Genomic DNA, 24875 nt, shown 5'->3' on the forward strand with positions numbered 1-24875 from the left:
CATTTTCTGTATCATTTTGTATGTTTAAGGTTGCCAGATTTTTTTTTGATCTCTGTGGGGATATTCCCATCACTGAAAAACCTAGCATGTTTCTGACTCAAAGGCGAATCCATATTTTACAAAAGCAAAATATATTCAAACCGAGATCTTGACAAAGAACATAACTTTAAGAAGTGAGAAAGTTTGAACAGAACTGCTTCAACCACCTCAGAGGAGAAACAGCTGCCTGTGCAACATCGGTACATAATAATTGCTTTACCTGTGATACTGCGCCTGCAAGAACTGAAATTCCTCCTTGATGCGATCACATGTCTCCACCACTGTAAACTTAAATGGCTGTCCTGGTTGATGAGGGGCCTGAAAAAAGAAAAATAAAGATTTGCATTGATATAGTGCCTTTTATAATCACCACCTGTCTCTCAGCACTCTGCAACCAATTCACTACCTCTTAAAAGTGGTAGCTGCTGTTGCGACATAACAAACGTGACAATCACGTGGTCCAAAGCAAACTGCTGCAAACAGCATTGTGATAATCACGTTTTTTTTGTTAGCATGGGACAAACAGAAATTGCTGGAAAAACTCAGCAGGCCTGGCAGCATCTGTGGAGAGAAATCAGAGTTGATATTTTGGTATAAGTTCCTTTGAACTTACTGACACGCCCGATGAGCTTTATCAGTAATTTCAGTTTGTCTCTGATTTACACCATCTGCAATTCTTTCATAGAGTCAGAGATTTAGAGCAGGGAAACAGACCCTTCGATCCAACTCATCCATGATGACCAGATATCCTAAATTAATCTAGTCCCATTTGCCAGCGTTTGGCCCATATCCCTCTAAACCCTTGTTATTCATATACCCGTCCAGATGCCTTTTAAGTGCTGCAAGTATACCTGCCTCCACGATTTCCTCTGTACACAGGCAGAAGGCTGAAGAACACAGCAAGCCAGGCAACATCAGGAGGTGCAGAAGTTGACGTTTTGGCTGTAACCCTTCTTCAGGGCTGAGGGTGGGTGTAGGGAGAGCGGATTGTTTTGGCTATGGAGGAGGCCAAGGATGGCCATGTTAGAAAGGGAGTGGTTGAGGGAATTGAAATAGGCACAGACTGAGGGGTCCAGTCAGCCCACGTGGACCCAGTTGCCATGCTCGGTGAGCTGTTCCTGAACCACCGCTCCTATTGGGGGAAAAACAAGACAATTCCTACAGGAGGAATAACACCACATTTTCCACTTGGGCAACCTACAGCCCAGAGGACTCAACATCGAGCTCTCCAGTTTCAAATAACCTCTCTTCCCCATCCCCCAACTCCCTTCCCAGCCCCTCCCTCTATCCCCCCCTTCCATTTCTCCCTGCCACCAACCAGATTCATTCCTCCCACTGACCAACCAGGCTGTACCCTCTATCTGTCTTCACCTATGCCCACTTCACCACCATGCCCCCACCTCCCCTTTATCTGCAGCTCCCCCTACACTGAGCCCCAGTCCTGAAGAAGGGTTACATCCAAAATGTTGACTTCTGCACCTCCTGATGCTGCCTGGCTTGCTGTGTTTTTCCAGCCAACTGCCTATCTACCCTGGATTTCAGCATTAGCAGTTTTTCTGCCTCCACTACTTCCTCTGGCAGCTCATTCCAGACACACTCCATTCTCTGTGTGAAATTGCCCCTTAGGTCCCTTTTAAATCTTTCCCTTCTCACCCTAAACCTCTGCCCTCCAGTTCTGGACTCCCCTACCCTAGAATTTTTTTTTGGCAATGTTGATTGAGGGATAAATATTGCCCAGGACACGAAAGCAAACTCAATTACTGTTCTTCAGCAAGTAGTTGGGGCAGAACTATGGCTCAGTGGTTAGCACTGCTGCTTCACAGTACCAGGGTCCCAGGTTCGATTCCAGCCTCAGGCGACTGTGTGGAGTTTGCACATTCTCCCTGTGTCTGCGTGGGTTTCCTCCGGGTGCTCCGGTTTCCTCCCACAGTCCAAACGTGTGCAGGCCAGGTAAATTGGCTATGCCAAGTTGCCCATAGTGTTAGGTACATTAGTCAGAGGGAAATGGGCCTGGGTGGGTTACTCTTTGGAGGGTCAGTGTGGACTAGTTGGGTCGAAGGGCCTTGTTCCACACTGTAAAGAATCTAATCTAGTCACAATGGTGGAGACAGGTGGTGCCTCAGGTCTAACATCTCAACCACAAAATACAGCATGAGCACCTTCAACACAGCAACGATCCCTCAATGTCACATTGGAAGCCTCTATCTTTGTGCACTCAAACTCTAGTGAGACTTGAACCCATAACCTAGCGGTTTCGGGGCAAGTATACTACCTACTGAATGACAGTCACTCTGATTAAAAGAGCATCTTTAAACATCCCATGTAGCAACAATCTTTGCTTTCATCCTATAGTTCCCACAATTTCTCACTCTACTGCGATTGGTAAACAAAGCATGGGTGCCTGTCTGTGTTTGCGTGTGGAGAGGTAAGCATTGGGATTACAAGCCTTCTTCACACCTCACATCCACTGATAAGATAAAAGGCTGCAGTTTATATTGCTACTACCACAAAAGGTTCAGCTGACCAATGAGCACTAACGAGGCAATTCGAGAGAACCTGGCAATCCATGAGGCCCTGGCGGAAGAGAAGAGACAATTCACCACCTCACCCCCACCCCCACGAGTTTTACTATCAGCACCAGCCAATGACTCCATGCTAAATGGTGATGGGAAGGAAGGGGGGAGGTGAATGAGGGAAAGCAGGGAATTCGGTTTCCACTCCACTCAACTATTGTTTGTGCTTATTTCGCACAAGGGGATAAAGTGAGAGATTTCTCTCATTAAGTAGCTACATTTTCATTAAAACCAACAGACTGATGCAATGTATTCTCTGATAACATTTGAAGACCCAACTGGAGTGAATCCGACTGCAATCTTCCTGAGGATTTATAGATAATGTTATATTGACTCAACTATCACTGATCCAATATTTTATGCAGCTAAGTCGAAATGTCTTGAACACAGCGTTCAGATCTCTTCACTTAATAAAGGTGGTCACTACTGTAGACCATGTACAGGTCCAGAGCCTGAAGTGAGTCCCGTTTACTTCTCAACGCACTTTGGAATAAACCGCTGTGCTCCCTTCCAAATCTTCCACGTGTAACATTCTGTGCACGAAAAAGTTATTTTTCTGCGATATTTTGGTCACATCTGACAAGGCGATTAGCTCGAGATAGAAACGGAAATAAACTAAACCTCTGCGGAAATGTCACTAACCAATGCCACCTGCTGGAATTTCGTGCGTTTATAAATAAAATCAACCTACCCACCCCCAAACCCCTCAAAAAAAACATTTCGAGTTATTTCCACGGTCATCAGCGCCGTCGTGCACTGAATCGGAATATTCAAGGATTAGGAAGCCCCAACCCTCCCCCAATAATTAAACAGGTTCTGAAAAGACAGGTCCTCAGCAGCAAAGCACAATTCTTCTTTCAATTATAAAAGGGGAAATTAGCGCTGTTTTACTCTCCAGATACTACCATAAAACGCCACTCGTTCAGATTTAAATGCCACGAACTTGCAAGAATCAGGAAGCGAAATATATACAATAGACTGGTTAGTCAGTCAGTCAGTCAATCTATTTAATTCTGCCTAGCTGTGCGATCCATTAGGATTTATGGTTGACATTAATATTGGTAGAAATTGACAGGTTAAGACTATCAGAGACCATAACACACAACAACATACATGTTTATTTCTCTCATTTGCTGAAGATTTGCAATGTTGTTGAATAAACTGGCACTTACGGGATGCCTGCCTTGTGGATACATCCTTGAATGTTGTTCCTCTCCCCTCAATACTCTCCCACTGCTTCTGAAATTAAAATAAATTTCTCACACACGCGCACCGATGTCTCCAGTGACTTTCTGAAGAGTCGTGGGAAGAAATGAAATAAACGTCAGTGGTAATTTTCAGATTCTGAACATCACCAAGACGGGAAACGGAGCGTTTTTCGGTTTCTCACCACAAAACCATCTCTTCGGCGAATACAATCTGGGATCACATCGCCCGAAACACGCGCGCACAAAAGGTCAGCAAAAAAATCCGGAGGGGTGGCAGCTCCGGACGCAGATCGGGGGGCTGGGGTAAATCCAGGGCTGTACAAAGGAACAACACGATGTTGTGATGCCCATGAAACAAAACACACAAGAGAGTCCACCACTGCCGAACCCAACTTTAAAAAAATGTCACAAAGTCCAAGCTGCTGCCGGGAGTTAAAGCGGTGCCTTTACAAACCAGAAGCCACTGGAAGTGTCATGAAAAGAAAACAAAACCCCTCCACGGGAAAAAAGTTCATGCTTCAGGAGGAATGGTCTGATCAGGGATGATACTCCAAGAAGTGGCCCCGTTTCTTACTCAATAACACACTGGCTTCACTGTTGCAAACCTCCCCTCTCTTTGCAACATCTTTGAGAATTCCCTCAATTGGATACATACTATCCGGAGCCTCTAGCCAATCAGGCGCCGCCTCCCCCACGTGGGTCCGTGAGGTACAGTAGGCCAGTCAGCCAATCAGACGCCAAGCTGTCAGCCGATTGGCCAGAGCGGGCCGAGACACCCGGAGCCCTGGCCGCGCAGGAGGTGCCGGGAGTTGTAGTCGCCTTGGCCGTTGACACCCGTTCTTCAGCTGGGGCTGGTGGACTACATATCCCGGCAAGCCTGCGGAGGCGCCGGCGGATGCGCATGCGTCCTCCCGCACAGCGGGACACGGTGTCAATCAAAGTAACGTGGGGCAGTTTGCTGGGGCCCTGCCCACTGCCAGGGCGGATTAATTATAGTGTAGTAGGAACAGACATTCTGCGGCTGTCCTGTTCTGCCTCAAACAAATCATTGTGATTTGCATTAAAGAGAGAGAGAAAAAAAATCGCGTTAACAGGATTGTCATTTTGAAGTAGCTAGGACTGAGGGAGTCATTTTTTTTGCTGTTGCTGGATTAATGAGTGAAAATATACCATAAATGCCCAGATTTAAAACTGTCTCCATCATGATTAGAGGGTACATATATTTAACATCTAAATACTTTTTCCTGAAATAACAGCAGCAAAATGGAACACAAGACTGACTGAATTACGAAACAAAGGGTGGCAGACTTGGCTTAATTGGGAGCAGGGTCATCATCAGGTGGCTTGCTTCACTGCTGGAGTTGCAGTGTCTTCCACCACCCCAGCGTTGCTCTCACCTTTTTGCTGTTTCCTGGGACCGCCTGGTTTGCCCTTGTTTTCTCAGGAATTGTTTCGACTTCTGAGGGTCGGGAAATGCGTATTCCTGCTATCCTCGACAAGGGACGCACTGCACATTAAACAAGATGGGCCTGGGAGTTAAAAAAAAAAGCTGGCAAGCAATACATTTTACTTATGTATTTACACGATTTACTTTTAAAGGGCATTATTGTCTCAGTGGATAATCTTGTGCCAAAAATCGAGTGAAAGAAAAGACTTGTTTGCCACAATAGGTTGGTTATTGCAACAGGCACTGTAGCTATTAAACCACATTCCTCTCGACTTGTCCACCACCCAGTTTGGTACTGAGTCACATAAAACAGGAAAGTTCCCCATCTCAGCCCTTTGTCTGTGCTAAATAATATCTGATCCCAATGTTAGGTAGTGAGATTCAAAATAGTCAAATTACCCCAGGGCTTGGCAGTTGTAAAGATCAGACCAGATTGCAGCTTCTGATTCACAGCCACTAACTCGAGCTGGCAAGCCGCACATGTGTGATGTCAGGTGCAGAGGCGACCAGGCTTTCTGGCGATGCCCTTCACGGTTGAATGGCCTGTCAATACACGCTGTCAAGGTTCAGCGTGAAGAATGGTCACTTGGGTGAAATGCGGGAGGGTGGCTGATATTCAATCCGGATGTAAATGGCATTGCAACTGCATCGTTATATTACTCATACTGTGATGTAACAGCAGCTTCGATTTATATAGTGTCCTTAAACTAATCAAACGTTCCAAGGCACTTCACAGCAGTGCTATAAAACAAACTATGATACCGAGGCGCATCAGAAGACATAGGTCAAATGACCAAAAGCGTTGTCATAGAGCATAGAAACCGAAAGAATTGCGGATGCTGGGCATCAGAAACTGAAACAGTAATTGCTGGAAAAACTCAGCAGGCCTGGCAGCATCTGTGGAAACTGAAACATTAACTCTGATTTCTCGCCACAGATACACTCAGACTTGTTGAGTTTTTCAAGCAATTCCAGTTTTTGCTTTGTCAAAGAGGTAGGTTTTAAAGAATGTCTTTTATTCGTGTCAACTGGTCAGACCAGCATTCAGGCGCATCCCGAACTGCCTTTGAACTTACTTGGCCATTTCAGAAGGCAGTTAAGAGTCAATCACATTACTGTGGGTCTAGAGGGCCAGAGCAGGTAAAAGATGACAGGATTTTCTCCACTGAGGGATGTCAGAGTCCTAGGAGTTATGTGACAACCAACATGGTTTTTGCTCACCATTGGTTTAGGTTTGAATTTCAGATTACCAACTGCCATAGTGAAATTCCAATTCATGTTATCCTTTAAGATCCTCCGCAAAACCCAAATCTGTATTGTAACTAAGCTTTTGCTCAGGCGAAATTGAGGATTGCAGATGCTGGAGATTAGAGTTAAGAGTGTGGTGCTGGAGAAGCACAGCAGGTCAGGCAGCATCTGAGGAGCAGGGAAATCGATGTTTCGGACAAAAGCCTTTCATCAGGATGAGGCTGGGATGCTCCAGGGTGGTGAGATAAATGGGAAGGGGGTGGGGCTGGGGGTAAGGTTGCTGGGAATGCAGATAGGTCGATGGAGGTGATGGGGAAGGTGATAGGTCAGAGGGAGGGTGAAGCGGATAGATGGGAAGGAAGATGGACAGGTAGGACAGATCATGAGGGCAGTGCTGAGTTGGAAGGTTGGAACTGGGTTAAGATGTTCTTCCACCTTGGGACTCTCCAACCCCACTGACATCAATGTGGATTTCACCAATTTCCTCATTTCCCTCCCCCCCCCCCACTTTATCCCAGATCCAACCTTCTAACTCGGGACCCGCCTCTTGACCTGTCCTACTTGTCCATCTTCCTTACCACCTATCTGCTCCTCTCTGACCTATCACCATTATCCCCACCTCTACCTACCTATCACACTCTCGGTTCCCCCCCTCCCCCCCCCCCCCCCCCCCATTTATCTCACCACCCCCTCAGCTCACAGCCTCATTCCTGATCAAGGGCTTTTGCCCGAAATGTTGATTTTCCTGCTCCTTGGATGCTGCCTAAGCTTTTGTTCAGCTTCTTCTTAGCTCTCCTAGATGTTCTTCCATTTTATAATTGATTGATTGATTGCACCTCTTGTAAAGTACTTTGGGTATTTTTCTAAATTAAAGAAGTAAACATGCAAGCTAGCATCTAAATATATGTACACGTGTTTTCAGTCAACTTAATTATCAATCCTGAATTCTAACAGAAAATGATCACCCCCCCACCACAAACAGTGACTGTACTTTAACTTATTTATCAATCCTGAATTCTAACAGAAAATTATCATGACCCCACCACAAACCAGTGACTGTATTGTAACTTAATTACCAATCCTCAATTCTAACAGAAAATGATCACCCCCCCCCCCACACTACAAACAGTGACTGTACTGTAACTTATTTATCAATCCTCAATTCTAACAGAAAATGATCACCCCCCCCCAACACTACAAACAATGACTGTACTGTAACTTAATTATCAATCCTGAATTCTAACAGAAAATTATCACGACCCCACCACAGACAGTGACTGTACTATAACTTATTTATCAATCCTCAATTCTAACAGAAAATGATCACCCCCCCCCCCCCACCACAAACAATGACTGTACTGTAACTTAATTATCAATCCTGAATTCTAACAGAAAATAACTCCCCCACCACCACCACAAACAGTGACTGTATTGACACCACCTGTTGGCAAGTGCACTTCATTTATTCTTCCTTGGAGTATGGGCATCACGAGCAAGGCCAGCATTAACTCATTTCTATTTGCACTGGAACTGATTGGCCGATTTCTGAGTGCAGTTAAGAGTCACCCATATTACTGCAGATCTGAACTTTCAAATTATGGAAGGCAGATGTCCATCCTAAGGACCATTTATGAACCAAATGGGGTTTACATTAATTGATGATATGGTCATCACTAAGACCAGTTGAATTGATTATATTAAAATTCCATCATGGGTTTGAACCCATGTGCCAACAGCAATAGCAAACAGAAAGTGTTGGAGAAATTCAGTAGGTCTGGCAGAATCTATGGGGAGAGAAACGGAGTCAGCATTTTGAATCCCATATGTTTGGATGTTGCCAGACCTGCTGAGTTTCCCCAGTACTTTCTGTTTTTATTTCAGATTTCCAACATGTGCAGTATTCTGCTTTTGTTTGCACAGAGCGATAAAAGGATAGTATTGGTAGATAGTGGAGCGCTTGGTGCCTCCTGTGATGTGTGGGAGAAAAAGGAGAAGTCAAATATCACTGACAGCTATACTTAAAGGAAATGTGTCTGCCTGTAGCTCCTCTCAGACCTCATGGATCAGTTGGAACAAGAGTTGGACTCACTGTGGATCATACAGGAGGCAGAATGTTTGATAGATACAAGTTTCAGGGATGTGGTCATATCAAAGGTACAGCCAGATAGATGGGTGACCACCAGGAGGAGCAGTTAGCCAGTGTAAGTGTCCCCTGTGGCCGTTCCCACCTCAGACAGGTATACCATTTTGAATTCTGTTGAAATGTTGACCTCTCAGGGGAAAGCAACAGCAGCACCTATGCCAGTGGCACGACAATTGGCTCAGCTTTACCGCAGGGGAGGGTCAGAATGTGGGCGGGCAGCGGTGATAGGCGTCTCTATAGTCAAGGGCACAGATTGGCCACAAGTGAGAGTCCAGGAAGGTGTGCTGCCTCCCTGAGGCGGGGGTTAATGATGTCTCTGAATTTGCACAGGATGGTCTGATAGGGGAGGGTGAGCAGCCTTGGTCCATATTGATACTGATGACATAGGCAGAAAGAGAGATAAAGTCATGCAAAAAGGATTTAAAAGTTAAAAAAGCAGGACTTAGAAGTTTATAATCTCAGGATTCCTCCCCGTGCTCCTGAGGCCAGAAATAGAAAAATAATGCAGTTGATTCTGTGGCTAAAGAGCTCATGCAGGAGGGAGGGGACTTTAGATATTTCATCCAGGGTGGGAGGGACCTGTAGAAAAAGAACCTGTAGGTTGCACTTACACTGGAGGGGAACCTATATCCTTAAAGAAAGGGTTTGCTACTGTCACTCAGGAGGTTTTAAATTAGTGGGGCAGGGGGTGGGAACCCGAGCAGTAGGTAGACATGTGGAGTGATTGATGAGAAGGTAGAGATTAGGCAAAGTTTGAAGAACAGGCAGGGCCAGGTTAGTAAAAACGATGGGACTAGCAGTCTGAGGTGTGTTTATTTTAATGCAAGCAGTATAACAGGTAAAGCAGATGAGCTAAGAATCTGGATTAATATATAGAACTTCGATGTTATAGCCATTACAGAAACTTGGGTGAGAGAAGGGCAGGATTGGTAGCTCAATGTTCCAGTGTTCAGATGTTTCAGGTGTGATATATCGGGATGGAAAAGGGGTGGGGGTATTACATTATGGACTACTGCCACAGTTGCACTGAGAGGGCATCTTGGAGGGCTCATCCAGTGAGGCCATGTGGGTAGAACTCAGAAAATGTACAATTACTGCGATGGGATTCTACTATAGGTCTCTCAATAACCAGTGGGAGATGGAGGAACAGTTATGTAAGCAGATCATGGAAAGATATAAAAATGACAGGGTGATTGTAGTGAATGATTTTAAGTTTCCCAATATTGACTGGGGCTGTCATAGTGCCAGGGGCTTAGATGGTGCAGAATTTGTTAGGTACATCCAGGAGGGTTCCTTGAAACATTGTATAGGGAATGAGCTATATTAGACCTTATATTGAATAGTGAGCCTGGCCAGTTGATGGAAACTTCAGTGGGGGAGCCTTTTTGGAATAGTGATCATAATTACATTAAGTTTTAGGATAGCTATGGAAGAGAATAAGTCTGGTCCTTGGGTGAAAGTGCTAAACTGGGGAAGGCTAGTTACAACAATATTAGGTAGGAATTGGAAAAATTAGACTGGGAGCTGCTGTAAATCCACATCTGACATGTGGAAGTCCTCTAAAGGCCAGTTGATCAGAGTTCAGAATTAGCATGTTCCTGTGAGGATGAATGATTAGGGTGGCAAGATTTGGCAACCCTGGCTGAGAATAGATATTGAACTTCTTGTCAAACAGAAAAAGGAAGCATATGTAAGATTTAGGAAACTGAAATCAGACAAAGCCCTTGAGGAGTATCAAGAAAGCAGAAAAAAACTTAAACAAGGAGTTTAGAGGGCTAAAAAGGACCATGCAATGTCCTGGATAAGTAAGATTAAGGTGAATCCCAAAGCATGATATATGTATATTAGCAGCAAGAGTGTAGCTAGGGAAAGGGTAGGTTCAAATCAACGAGGTAAAAACAATAACTGCAGATGCTGAAAACCAAATACTGGATTAGTGGTGCTGGAAGAACACAGCAGTTCAGGCAGCATCCAAGCAGCAGCGAAATCGACGTTTTGGGCAAAAGCCCTTCATCAGGAATAAAGGCAGTGAGCTTCAAAGGAGGGAATTTATGCGTGGAGCCAGAGGAAGTGGGTAAAGTCCTTAATGAGTACTTCGTATCGATATTCACCAAGAAAAGAGATATGGATGTTGGTAAGATTAGAGAGGGTGATGTTGATAGTTTAGGACATGTCAATATGAAGATGGAGGAGTGTTGGGTGTTTTGAAAACTGTTAAGGTAGATAAATCCCCAGGGCTTGATGGGATCTATCCCAGGATACTGAGGGAGGTAATGAAGGGGATTGCTGGAGCCTTGACAGAGATGTTTATATCATCTTTATTCTCAGATAAGTTACTAGAAGATTAGAGACTAGCCAATGTTTAAGAAAGGCAAAAGGGCTCATCCAAGAATTATAGGCTGGTGAACCTTACATCAGTGATAGGGAAATTGTTGGAGAAGATCTGAAGGGACAGGAATTGCTCACATTTGAAAAAGAATGGGCTTATTAGGGATGGTCAATATTGCTTTGTGTGGGAAGGTCTTGGCTCACAAATTTGATTAAGTTTTTTGACACAGTAACGAAGAATTCAGCAGTTCAGTTAGAAAAATGGCACATGCAGATTAATCCAAATAAGTATGAGGTGATGCATTTTGGGAAATCAAATGGAAGAAGAAAGTGTACAGCAATTAGCAGGACCCTGATGTGTATTTATGCACAGAGGCATCTGGGGTGCAAGTCCCTCACTCCCTGAAAGTGGCAACACAAGTGGATAAGGCGATAAAGAAGGCACACATTCTGCTTGCCTTCAACAATCGGGTATTGAGTATACAAGTTGGCACTTCATGTTGCAACTCTATAAATGTTTAGTTAGTCCACATTAGAGTGTTTTGTATAGTTCTGGTCACCGCACTACAGGATTGACGTGAAGCTTTGTAGAGATCGCAAAAGAAGTTTACCAGGATGCTGCCTGGATTGGAGAATATTAGCTATGTGGAGAGGTTGGACAAACCTGAATTGTTTTTACTAGAGCATTGGAAGCTGAAGGCAACCTGATAAAAGTTTATGAGTCTCTGAGAGGCGTGGATAGGGTGGATAGTCAGAGTCTCAGGGTGCAAACGTCAAGTACATGGGTTCATGGGTATAAGATGAGAGGTGGAAAGTTTAAAGAAGGTGTGAGAGGCAAGATTTTTATCCAGAGGGTGGTAGGTGCCTGGAGCATGCTGCCAGGGGAGCTGGTAGAAACAGATATAATAGAAATGTTTAGAAGACATTTAGACAGACACATGAACAGGTGGGAAATAGAGGGATATGGGTCATGTGCAGACAGATGGGATTGGTTTAGAATGGCATTGTGGTCAGCACAGACATAATAGCCCAAAGGGCCAACTCTATACTGTTCTGTTCTATATTCTATTATGAGTCCAGTGACATTGCTGTGACATTACTAAAGTGTTTTTGCTTGTTCATGGGATGTGGGCATCACCGGCAAGGCCATCATTTATTCCCATCCCTAACAGCCCGGTTAGGATTCAGTCACATTGCTGTGCTTCCGGAATAAGTCCGGCCAGATAAGAATGGCAGATTTCCTTCCCTAAACTAGGTGGGCTTTTATGGCAATTGACATTTGTTATATTGTTGCTGCCAGGCTAGTATTATAATTCCAAATTTTTATTGAATTAAAGCTTCACCATCTGCCAATTCAAATCTATATTCACAGGACATTGGCTTTGGATGCTAGATTACTAGTTCAGTGCATGAGCACTCCACTACTGCCTTCATTTTTACATCAGAAGTTTCTAGTCTGAGCGTGAGCAAATGAGCATATAATGAAAGCATAAAAATAAGGTCAAGCTTTAAGACATTACATCTGCGAATCCTGGTCCATTATCGTTTGCTCCCAAACTCGACTATGCTGGAAGATTGAGTTTTGTCTTGACTTCCCATGTCTAACACCAATTTAGGGAATGATATAATGGTGATTATTTACTGAATTTGTCGTTTGACAAGCCTAAATTAATGATTTGGTACATGAGTTCAAATCCCACCACAACAGCCGAGGAATTTACATTCAAATAATAAATAAATATGGAATTGAAAGCTGGTATTAATCATGATAAGAATATAAAAACTCGTAACATTGTAATATCTCATCGAGTTCACTAATGTCTTTTAAAGGAGCAAATATGTCATGTTTACTCTGCCTGGCCTCCATGTAACTCTCAGCAGTGTGGTTAGTTAATAACCATTCTCTGAAAGGATTTAGCAAGACAATCAGCAATAGGCAAAAATCATGAGCCTTGCTAGTGATGCATGCATCCCATAAATGAATTCAAATTACTGGTAAAATATCAATTGTCTTGATATCTGTTTTCATTTCCTGAAAACGTAGTGAATTACAAATTCCTGTGTCCACATTTAGAAGGGAAATGAATGTATGAACCTGTAGGATTGCAGTGTCTCCATTGGAGAGAGAGTTGGATGCTGCCTGAACTGCTGTGCTCTTCCAGCACCACTAATCCAGTATATAATTACAGTGTGACGAGTTTACATAGCATTTTCAATTCTAAATGTGGACACAGGAATTTTGATGGAAATGCAAAAATGAGGACAGAAAGCATGGTGTCAAGATCAAATTACGTCTGAGAGTCCTGTTTGAGTAACGTGCTTCTCTCTCTCTCACACACTGCACTTCACCTGAATATTTAGTTTGATCATGACCTCCTGTGTATGATTAAAAATCGCGCACTTCCTGTTCAAATGCCTGCTGTCATGATTTTTGTCCACACTCTTATGTCAACATTTGACATAGAAAGTGCCAATGTAAACATTTAGAATGGAACTCCTGTGTGTAAACAGTTACCTGTAACACAGTAGGCAGTTGGAAGTATTGTGGAGCAAGTTGTGGAAGTCTCCTAATCACAACTTTGAATGTAAGAACTCTATTCATGAGCTGACTGTGAACAGTTTCATGGTCATTCGCTAATTATGTGTGAGTTTTTTTTTGTTACAATAGTAAGTCATGATGACTACTTAATAAGGCAATAGACAAAGAAAGGCTGTTTTGCTTTTCTCTCTCATTGTGCTGTGTAAATATTTCAAATGTGCAAGTCTTAATATCTGAAATAAATAACACAGTTGTTAAAAGTCCACCTAAACATATGAACCAGCCTTGGCTTGACTGCTAGGTCAGAGAATTGATGGAGAGGTAAACATATCATCTCAAGTGAAATATCAGTCCTGTCACACCTCAATGGGGTAGTAGGCTAGAAATCAAACCCTGCTATTGCTGGAGTCATGACTAAAGTTAAAGATTTGAAAGTAAGTTCCCAACAACTCCCCCATTTATCTTATTTTCAGGGCCAGCTTGACAGAAAGCATGGGCCAGGTTTCTGTACTGAGCAAGAATCACTATTTATTGTAATTAAACAATAGCTACCAGTTAAGTTATAAACCATAAGCATATAATACTACAAATTTAATCTCTAATCTCTTTATTAACTCTCCCATACACACACTCACAGACAAGCAAATAGACAGGGTAAATAAATTGATGACCAGTCTCAACACATTAACTATGCTTTCTCTCCACAGATAATGCCAGACCTGCTGTGTTTCACCAGCAATTTCTGCTTTTGTTTTTGATGTTCAGTATCTGCATTTCTTTGTCGAAAAGTGTGCACTGAAAAAGCACAGCAGGTCAGGCAGCATCTAAGGAGTAGGAGAATCGATGTTTTGGGCATAAGCCCTGCCTTAGGAATGTGGGGTGGGGTGGATTGTGAAGGGGGCTGAGAGATAGTCAGGAAGGTGGAGGTGGGGCTGGGGGAAGGTAGCTGGAAAGGCGATAGGTAGATGCAGGTGGGGGATATGTCGAAGGAAATGTGAATCAGATAGGTGGGAAGGAGATGGACAGGTAAAGTAGTTCAAGAGGGTGGAGAGGAGTTGGAGGGTTGGATCTGGGATGAGGTGGGTAGAGGGGAAATAAGGAAACTGGTGAAATCGACGTTGATGTCATGTGGTTGGAGAGTGCCAAGGCGGAAGATGAGGCGTTCTTCCTTCAGTTGTTGGGTGGCTAGGATTTGACGGTGGAGGAGGCCCAGGACATTGTGGGAGGGTGTGGACCTAACGAGGGAGTAGCGGACGAAATGCTGATCGGGGTGGGAAGGGAAATATATCTCTGGTGGTGGAGTCTGATTGGAGGTGGCGAAAATGATGGAGGATAATACGCTGTATCCAGAGATCAGTTGGGTGGAAAGTGACGACCAGGGGGATTTTATCCTTGTTGCCGTTGATGGGGTGGGGTGCAAGAGCAGAGGGGAGGAAATGCACTGGAGGGCATTGTTGATCACGTAGGATGGGTAATTGCAGCCCTTAATATAGAATGCCATCTGGGACTTCCTGGAGTAGAATTGCTCCTCCTGGGAGGAGATATGGCAGAAGCAGAGGAATTGGGCATAAGGGATAGCATTTTTACAGGAGGAGGAGGGTTGGGAGGAGATGTAGTTCAGGTAGCTGTGGGAGTCAGTGGATTTGAAGTAGATGTCCTTGTTGAGTCGGTCACCAGAGGTGGAGATGGAGAAGTCCAGGAATGGGAGGGAGGTGTCCGAGATGGTGCAGATGAACTTGAGGGTGGAAGGTGTTTGTGAAGTTGATGAACTGTTCAACGGTGATGTCGACACAATCATCAATGTAGTGGAAGAAAAGGGAATGGTGCCAGTGTAACTGTGGAATATGAACTGTTCCACATATCCGACAAAAAGACAAGCATAGCTGGGGCCCATGTGGGTGTCCATGGCCACCTCTTTCGTCTGAAGGATGTAGGAGGATTTGAAAGAGAATTGTTGAGGGTAAGGACCAGGTCCACCAATCGAATGAGTGTGTCATTGGAAGGGTACAAGTTGGGTCAGTGAGCTAAGAAGAAAGAGAGGGCTTGAAGGCTTGTAGGGACTGGATGTCCATGATGAGAATGAGGCATTGGGGGCCGGGGAAACAAAAGTCATGGAGGAGATGGAGAGCATGGGTGGTGTCCCAAATGTATGTGGGGGAGTTCCCGAACCAAAGGGGACAGGAGTGTGACAGGGTATGAGGAGATACGTTCAGTGGGGCAGAATCAGGGGGAGATGATGGATCGACCGGGGCAGCCAGGTTTTCCAGTGCCACATTTTTCGACTCTGATCTCCAGCATCTGCAGTCCTCACTTTCTCCCTATCTGCATTTCTTTGTTTTATTTTCGGGAAAATAGTTTATGGGCAGCTGAAAACTGAGAGACAGGTCGGTGATTCCTATTCACGAGTTGATGAGGTGATCCTTATGATTCCCACGATGGTCAGAATGTTACTTCTCAATCGCTTTTCTCCAGGTGCTTCCACTTGCTTGCAAGCAACAAAAAGCAGCTACTTTTCTCATAAATGGTCTCTGACTTTTCACTTAAAAGTTGTACCTTTTAACTGCTGAGGGAAAGATTAATTGGTTTTTATCCACAGATAATGGGATTTGATGGCAGAAAACAGAGAGCCATTTTCTGTGCTGATGGAGATCAAACAACTTCTCTCTGTGTATCTTGCTCTTAGCCCCAAGCTGGTCAGTTACCTGGGAATCAATCACACGGTTGGTGCAGGTAAAAGGCTTTTATCATCGATAAGTGGTCACCAGTCTATAGACCCCCCCCCATCCTCATCAACTTCTCTCTGCCATTTAGATGCCACGGAGAACCCCTCTGCTCAAATTTGTCAGCAACCAATTACTTGATTGATCAAACTGCAGTTTGCATAGTTCTTATCATAAGTAGTAGAAAATGAAGACTGCAGATGCTGGAGATCTGAGTCGAGAGGGTGGTGCTGGATAAGCACACAGCAGGTCATGCAGCATCCAAGGAGCAGAAGAATCAACATTTCAGGCATAAGCCCTTCATCAAGAATGACTTATCATAAGTGTCAGGTTATTTGCTTTAGAAAACATGTGGCAATCCTTAAATGCACTGTTCTTAGAACAGTTTTATCCCATTTAATCCATAATTTTACAAAACACAAAAACATAAAGACACAGTCCCAACAGCAGAGTACAGCTGCTTTGTTAGAAGTCAGAAAATCATAGAATTTAACAAGTAGTGTCTGTGAAAACTCCTGAAAAGAAGCGTCCAATTAGTGAAACTCCCTGCTCTTTCTCAGTAGTCCTGAATTTCTTTACATTTTACTAGATATCCACACAATGCATCTGATCCCACCATCATTTCAGTTAATGAATGACATTAAAATTGCTCAAGCCTTGGACATTTTATGAATTATCTGGGAGCTTGAAGAACATCTTATGTCCTGTTGCTTTTTCCATGACAATGCCTTGGCTAATCGGAGTTGACTGGCCAGTAATCAATTCTCTTTTCTCCTGGAATAGAAATAATTGGGCGAGATTGGAATTTGGCATTCTTGCATTTGACCTGAAGAGTATGGCAATATATTTGGCAACGTATTACTCTTTTCAGCAATATTTAAGTTCTGTACAACCAACCCATTGCATCTTCAAAAAAAAATCCTCTTCATATCCTTTTCGATGTTTTTGCCAATTGTATCCAACCTAGTGTTCTCTAATCCTTCCAGCAGTGTGAACATTTTCTTCCTTTCTACTCAAGACATGCCCTTCCTAATTTTGAACATGGTGTGGAAATGCCAGTGTTGGATTGGTGAGGACAAAGTTAAAAATCACACAACATCAGGTTATAGTCCAAAAGGCTTATTTGGAAGCACGAGCTTTTGGAGCACTGCTCCTTCATCAGGTGGTTGTGGAGTATAAGATCATAAGACACAGAATTTATAGCAAAAAGTTTACAGTGTGATGTAACTGAAATTATATATTGAAAAAGACCGGGATTGTTTGTTAAGTCTCTCATCTTTTAGAATGACCATGTTGGTTTCAGTTCTTTCATATATAAATCCCAGAGCTTCCTTTAAAAGTTACATTCTCAAGTGAACTTTGACAATAGATGCCATGTCAACTCAGACAATGCATTTTGAACACATCTTCTAAACCTTCTCTACTTGAAAGGGAACAATCCAAGATTCCCTCATCTCTCCTTGGCATCCTTCCTGAAGTATTGTGTCCCGAATTGATTAAGAAGCTCCAGCTGGGGCAAACCCAGTGATCTCTGAGTATCTTCCTTATTTCTGTTCTTTCTGCCTCAGTCGATGAAGTGCAGGATCCTTCATGCTTTTCTCAACAGCAGTCATTTGGATGAGGTATTAAATAGAAGACCCATCCATTCCCTTAGGTGGATGTGAAATAATTGGGAGGAGTTGTCCTGGCCCACATGTCCTCAACCAACGTCACTAAAAACAGCTCATTTATCATTAGGTCATTTGTGAAATATAGCTGTACACAAATTACCTGTTGTGTTTCCCTGCACTACAATAGCAGCTACACTTCAAAAGTACATCAAGGCCCCCTGAGATCATGAAAAACATACTCTTTTAATGGAGCTTCTTTCCCTTTTCACAGCAAGATAATTTGCATTGTATAAAGGAACATACAGGTAAATGGTCAGGGTTTGATCTTCATTGGAATTCAGCTCTGAGGATTTGTTTCCCTGACATTTAACTTGTTGCCCCTGAAGCAACTTCAAGATAATTCATTTTGATTCAAAGTGGTGAAGTTAGACAACACTCTTCAGCCCTGGAGTCTGGGAAGGACTAATTTCACGTTGGACCAGTTTCCTTTCGTCAATATACTGCCATTTGGGATCATTGTGGCTGAGTGTATTTTTAAAGGTTCCCATTCTCAAAATAAAAGTCTGCAGCTACTTTCCAAATGAAAGGAATTTGACCCTGGCCCTGCCTTCAGCAGGAGAAAGTGAGGACTGCAGATGCTGGAGATCAGAGCTGCCTTCAGCTCTGCCTTCAGCAGCCCATAGACTATATGCACAGATGCAAGCATGTCCACATGCCAATGATTTTGGAAAGTTGCCTCAGCTTCCTGTGGTCAGCGGGAGTGCCAGTTTGCACAGCTCTGCCATCTGTAGCGAGCACACCTTCAGGGATATCACAACAAAGAGACAGGCTGCCCTCAGTTGCCATCCTTGAGCCTTTTTGCCAGGTACTGCTGCAATTTCTGTTGATGCACTGTTTGCAAGTAAAACAGGCACCTGATGGACCAATCTGCATGACTAGATCTTCATCTACTTCCCCAATGAAATGGCCAAACCCAGATTGTTGTTGTGTTTTCTAATGTATGAGGGATGAATGATGATTGCTATGCACCAAACCTGAAGACCACTCTGGGTTTCAGTAGATAACCATACTTATACTACAAGGGTTTATAATGGAGGCATTTGGAGAGGTGTGAGCATTGCAAAACTTTGCATTGCAAATTGCAATGTAAACATATACCATGAGGAAGTTTAGGCTGAAAAATACTTAATATTGTGGGAGGACTTGGCATATACAAATAATAAATTTGGCAACATTTTGTAGCGTGTAGTATCATCCCATCTAACTAGTAGATGGTACTATTAGATACATAACAGTCTTACTGTACCAAATTCCTTTGCTTCATGCAACTCAAGTTAGTCCCAGAACTAACCCCATTTCAGTGAACTCTAAATACATTTCAAATACAACCTGAGATCTTCCTGGTTTATATGGCTTAGTTCCACACTGGAAAGTAGGTTTGTCAAATGAGTAAATATTTCATGCCGCACATGTCGATAAATATCTTTTGGAAATGTCCGAAGAAGGGGTACTGGGTTTGAAGCATTAACTCTGTTTTCTCTCCACAGTTCCTGCCAGACCTGCTGAGTATTCCTTGCAATTTATGATTTTGTTTCAGATCCTCAGCATCCACAGTTCTTTGTTCTATTTTACTGTTCTTTTGTATTAACACAGATTTCAGAGGATCCTCAATGGCTCAGATGCTATCACTGAGTGAGAAAGACTATAGAGGTCCCAGGTTATCATTCCTGAAAGCTCAGCAAATGTTGAGCTCAATTAGAATGATGAAGTCAATTCCTTTTATTGTTTAAGAGGATATGGTCCATTGCAAGGTCAGCAGTTATCGCCTGTCACCAATTCCCCAGGAATATTCCGAGCAGTCAACTGCATTGATGCTGGCTTGGAGGAGATAGCCCAGTGGTATTATTGCTGGAGTGTTAATCCAGCGATCCAGGTAATGTTCTGGGTACTTGGGTTTGAATCCCACCACAGCAGAGTGTGAAATTTAAATCCAATAAAAATCTAGAATTAAAAGTCCAATGACCATGAAGCTGATGCTGATTTTTGGGAAAATCCATCTGATTCACTAACATCCTTGAGGGAAGGAAACTGCCATCCTTACCTGGTCTGGCCTACATGTGACTCCATACCCACAGCAATGTGGTTGACTTTTAACTGCCCTCTGGGCAATTGGGGATGGGCAATATATACTTGCCAGCAATACCCTCATCCTGTTAATGAATAAAATAAAGTTACTGGATTAGTGCAATTAGGGATGTATAATAAATACTGGCCAAAATAATGATGCCCATAGCCACAAGTATAGAATTTAAGAGTAGGGAGGTTATGCTGGAACTGCACAGAAAGTTGTTAAACTACAGTATTAGAGTATTGTGTACAGTTCTTGAATCCACATTAAAGGATGGATGTGATAGCATTGGGGAGGGTACTGAGGGTACTGCCTGGGCTGGAAAGGTTTAATTACAAAGAGTGATTGGATAGGCTGAGATTTTTTTTCCTTGGAATAGAGGAGACTAAACAGGGCCATGATTGAGATACATACAATTGTATGGGGCATAGCCAGGATAGGCAGGAAGAAACGGTTCCTCTTGGTAGAGGCATCAATGAGCAGGGGGCATAGATTTAAGGTAAGAGGCAGAAGGTTTAGAGGGGACGTGAAATAAAAAAAACTCCGAGAGGGTGGTGAGAATCTGGAACCTGCTGCCTGTAAGGGTGGTAGAGGCAGATGTCTCACAATGTTAAAGAAATATTTAGATATGCACTTGTGTTGCCAAAGCATACATCACTATGAGTCAAATGCTGGAAAAAGGGCAGAGAATAGTAATGGGGTTGTTTTTAACCAGTGCAGAATCATTGGTCATTTTTCTGTGTTGTACACCTCCGCGACTCACTGAAAGGAGCAAAATAAAAAGGCCAGACCAGGTAGAAATAGCAGATTCCTTTCCCTAAAGGGAATTCTTCCGTTAAGAAAATACTGATAGCTGTCATCATTGCTGAGGCTAGTTTACCATTCCAGATTTATTGTCCTTGTAGAATTTGACCTCATGGCTCCCAGTCCTTTGGTTTGGGTCTCTGCATTATTAGCCCATTGACATTACCATGAATCTACTGTCACAAATGGGCAATTAGGGAAATTAACCAGACCTACAATTTTTGATCTAATAACCAGTGCTGTCAAGTATTGAGGGGATGCATGTACATTTGTGAAAATGGTGGGTGCAGAGATGCTTAGATTTCAGCTATGATCCATGATAAAATGGCCTTCCCAAATTCATTCACAACTGACATATGGAGGGTTTATTAGAACAGTGAGCAGGAATGAGAAGAGGAGTGAAAATAATAAGGAAATGGAATTGGAAGGTTAAAAAAACCCAGCAATTATGAATAGTTCCTTGCTAGCAGGGGAAAACAACATATTGTCATTGAGATAGGAGGCAAGCTGTTGGACATGTTGATACTCATTTCCATCAAACTATGCCAGGGAAAGACCTATATCATCTGTTTTTCTCCTTGCAAATCAGGAAATAGATGGCATTTAACAGATGGGCATGGTAATGACATCACTGAACATAATATGAACTCTGCATAAACACTACAAGACAGGTCGAGTCAACAGGACATAATTAATGCTAGATATAGGTGTGGTTAATTCAATCATTCAATAATAGCTAGCTGGGGAACACATGGCATTCAAATACTGATAGGAACAGTCAACCTATTTCCCTTGGGAAACTTGTAGGGATTCCCTTCCACCAGCACCAAACAAGGACCTACCTCCCATAGACTGCAGTGGACCAACCACCACCTGCTTGAGGGCAATTAGGGATGGAAAATAAATGCTGGCTGAGCTGGTGACATTCACATCTTATGGACAATTTTTAAAAAAAATCCCTGTCTTTGTTTCTATTACTGGTTCGATCTTGAGTCCTTTACTGGATATTCACTCAGCATCAAGGATGACTTGCTTCCACTCTATTTCACTGTGGTTCAGAACTGTCTGACAAATTCTTTGTCCAAACTGCAGACTCTGCCACATGAGGGGATGGTTGTGCTTGCAAGATCAGGTTGGTATTTTAGGAAAGTTTGAGAGCACTCTCCTATGACTTAACTTTGCCTCTGCACATGGCTGGTGAAGCCTCCCAGTGAGTATGGTATGTTCTGGTCAAAGCAAAGCAGGCCAGGCAGCATCATAGGAGCAAGAGAGTAGACGTCTTGGACATAACCCTTAGTCCAGAAATGTCGATTTTCCTGCTCCATGGATGCTGCCTGACCTGCTGTGCTTTTTCCAGTGCCGCACTTTATCGACTCTGACTCTCTCACATCTGCAGTCCTCACTATCTCCCAGTTCGGTATTTTCACAAATCAACTGTAAGTGCAATCCTAAATTTGCTGGGTTAAGCAAAAGGAGAAAAATTATATGAAGCGTGCCATATTAAAAGATGTATTAGTATGATAGTGACTTCTGTATTGTCTGAAGGGATATGTTTATTTGCGTTGAGTGTTGTAATTGGTGACAGTGCATTTGGTTGAAGTCCTGATTTAAAACAGACGCAGATTACTTGGTGTATGATTGATCATTTGGCAGCTAAACAAAGTGTGGTTGATCACATTGTGATTAGATTGTGCTGTGTAAATATCATATGACTGATTAGACAACACAAAGGTTGCAAGGAAATAGCTTGTCCAAGCAGTATGGACTAGGGTCAAAGTTCACTAAAACTGAGAGATAAGCCTCTTTCCGGAGATAGCAAGCTGTTGTCTTAATGAGCAAAAGATTAACCAACCGTGGAAGATGTGATATATTTATGATATTTGTAGTGGTCAAACTGATCAATCACTGAAGACTGGACATTGTTTGAGGTTTGATCACACAAGTTGCTTGCACGGAAAAGAAGTACAAGAGAGCATGTTTCAGAGCTGGTTAGTTAGCTAACTCAGGGATGGAAGTCATCTGATCAGCATCTGGAGGTTGAAACAAAGCAGGTTGTTTCCATCTGATCCTCGGAAAAGGCCACACAAACTGGGCCATGTGCGATTGTAAGCATTGTATGGTTAAGCTCATAATGTATCGCAGTATTTAGTCGTGCATCTTGCTTCATAAAGAACAGTTGGATATATCTCATTGTTGGAACTGCCTCAGGTTATTGATATCCAGAGGAAACCCGATAAACCAAGAAAAGTGGGAATAAAAGCCTTCTAGATTTTGGTCAGTCATCGGTGACTTCCAGAGTTGAAGGGGAATTTTGACCTGTTCAGGAATGTTTTGCAGACACGTTTTTGCTTCCAGCTGCGACTGAATTCTAAGTAGAGTGGCTGCTTCAGGAGTTTGGTGTCAGGCATACAATCATCACGTCCTCCCCAGCAGAGTCTGGGGAACTTTCTTCTTGCTGTCTATTATGCTTTTAAATCCTTCAACATGCATTTCACATTAGCTCAGTTAATCCTACTTTTGATTCATATTTTGACTTTGCTGCTTGTTGAAGAGAATCTTTATTCAGACACATGGGAGACAAGTGTCAGCAATGAAGAAGGCTGATAAATTACTTAGACTGAGAAAGCTTCTGGTCATCCATGAATTACAACAAAATTTTCTCAGTGTGGCGCAGTGGGATGTTTCTTTACACTACTGCTGCTGCCATAAACATAAGCCTTCCAAACTCGTTGCTTTTAGAGATGCCCTCTGCTCCTGAAAGTTTGCTCTGTCTGCCATTGGCCTCTGCTGCCTTCCAGCTATCTCAAGTGGCCATCATTAATAAGTGAGTACACTTGACAACAAGAACAGCTTGCATTTGTCAAGCATCTTTAATGAAACAAAGCATTCACAGGAGCATTATCAAATTAAATTTGGCACTAAGCTTTATCTAGAGACAACAGCAAAATACTGCAAATACTAGACAACTGAAGTTGAAATTGAAAGTGCTGGGAACAGTCTATGGGTCAGGGAGAGGGAAAAACAGAGTTAACATTTCAGGTTGATGACTTTTCATCAGAACTGATATCAGGGCAGTTGACTGTTTAACACATTTCCATTAGCCAATTACGTTAAATCTGTGCCCTTGTGATCAAAATTCTTCCAATAATGATGCACGTTTTCCTTATCCATTCTATCCCATTAGAGATTGTGGAGCTCTGAAATGCAGGGAGATCTGTCTATCCAAGTTCATGAGTCATATAAGATTAGCATGCAGGAGCAGCAAGTAATTAGGAAAGCTAATAGAATGTTATCATTTATTACAAGGAGAATTTATTATTCGAGAAGGGAGATTATACAAGGCATTGATGAAACCACCTGTAGAATACTGAGTACACTATCGATCTCTCCATTTATAGAAGGATGTAAATGTGCTGAAAGCAGTTCAGAGAAGGTTTGCTAGACTAAACCTGAAATGGGGTGGGTTGTATTATGAGGAAAGGTTGGACAGGTTAGGTTTGTATTAATTGGAGTTAAAGGTGACTTGATTGGGACATATAAGATCCTGAAGGGACTCAACAGGATGGTGGCGTAAATGAATTTTCCTCTGGTGGAAGAATCTAGAATTAGGGGTCATTGGTTAAAAATAAAGGCTGGTCTATTTAACAATATTTGAGAGCTGAGAGTCTTTGGAGCTCTCATCCTCAAAGCCAGTAGAGGCAGAATCTTTGAAATATTTTAAAGCAGATGTAAATAGAATCTTGCAAAACAAAGGGAGGAAAGATTAACAGAGTAGATAGGGATGTGGAATTGAGGTTAAAATCTGATCAATTTTATTGAATGGAGAAGGCTGGGCGGCCTTCTCTTGCTCCAGAGTTTATCCTCATATGGCCCAATCAATCATGACTTTGAATATAGTAATTGAATCTGGTCTCAAACCTCAGAAGAAAAATCAATTCTGTACAGGCCATCACTATTTCCTTTTCTTTTTCTCATTTTTTCACTTGGAACCTGGAGCTGAAGAAGCAAACTTTGAATGGCAATTTGTTTTAATAGAAAAGAAAATTAAGACAAATAATTTCTATTGGGAACTACCCTGGAAAGTAATG

General features: G+C 42.8%; 1 protein-coding gene across 7 annotated transcripts in view; it reads right to left on the reverse strand.

Moving 5' to 3' along the window:
- LOC140494706 (transducin-like enhancer protein 4) overlaps positions 1 to 4448 on the reverse strand; it is a 217021-nt gene extending 212573 nt beyond the window's left edge. For all 7 annotated transcript variants that reach the window (XM_072594216.1, XM_072594215.1, XM_072594211.1 and 4 more), the window contains exons 1-2: positions 3785 to 4448; positions 260 to 357 (exon numbers count right to left, since the gene is read on the reverse strand). In XM_072594216.1, the coding sequence (XP_072450317.1) occupies positions 260 to 357; positions 3785 to 3808 (122 nt within the window). In that variant the 5' untranslated portion in view covers positions 3809 to 4448. The remainder of the gene's footprint in view (positions 1 to 259; positions 358 to 3784) is intronic.
- Positions 4449 to 24875: the final 20427 nt, after the last annotated feature.

This window comes from Chiloscyllium punctatum, chromosome 24, assembly GCF_047496795.1.
Source record: "Chiloscyllium punctatum isolate Juve2018m chromosome 24, sChiPun1.3, whole genome shotgun sequence".
Classification (NCBI taxonomy): domain Eukaryota; kingdom Metazoa; phylum Chordata; class Chondrichthyes; order Orectolobiformes; family Hemiscylliidae; genus Chiloscyllium; species Chiloscyllium punctatum.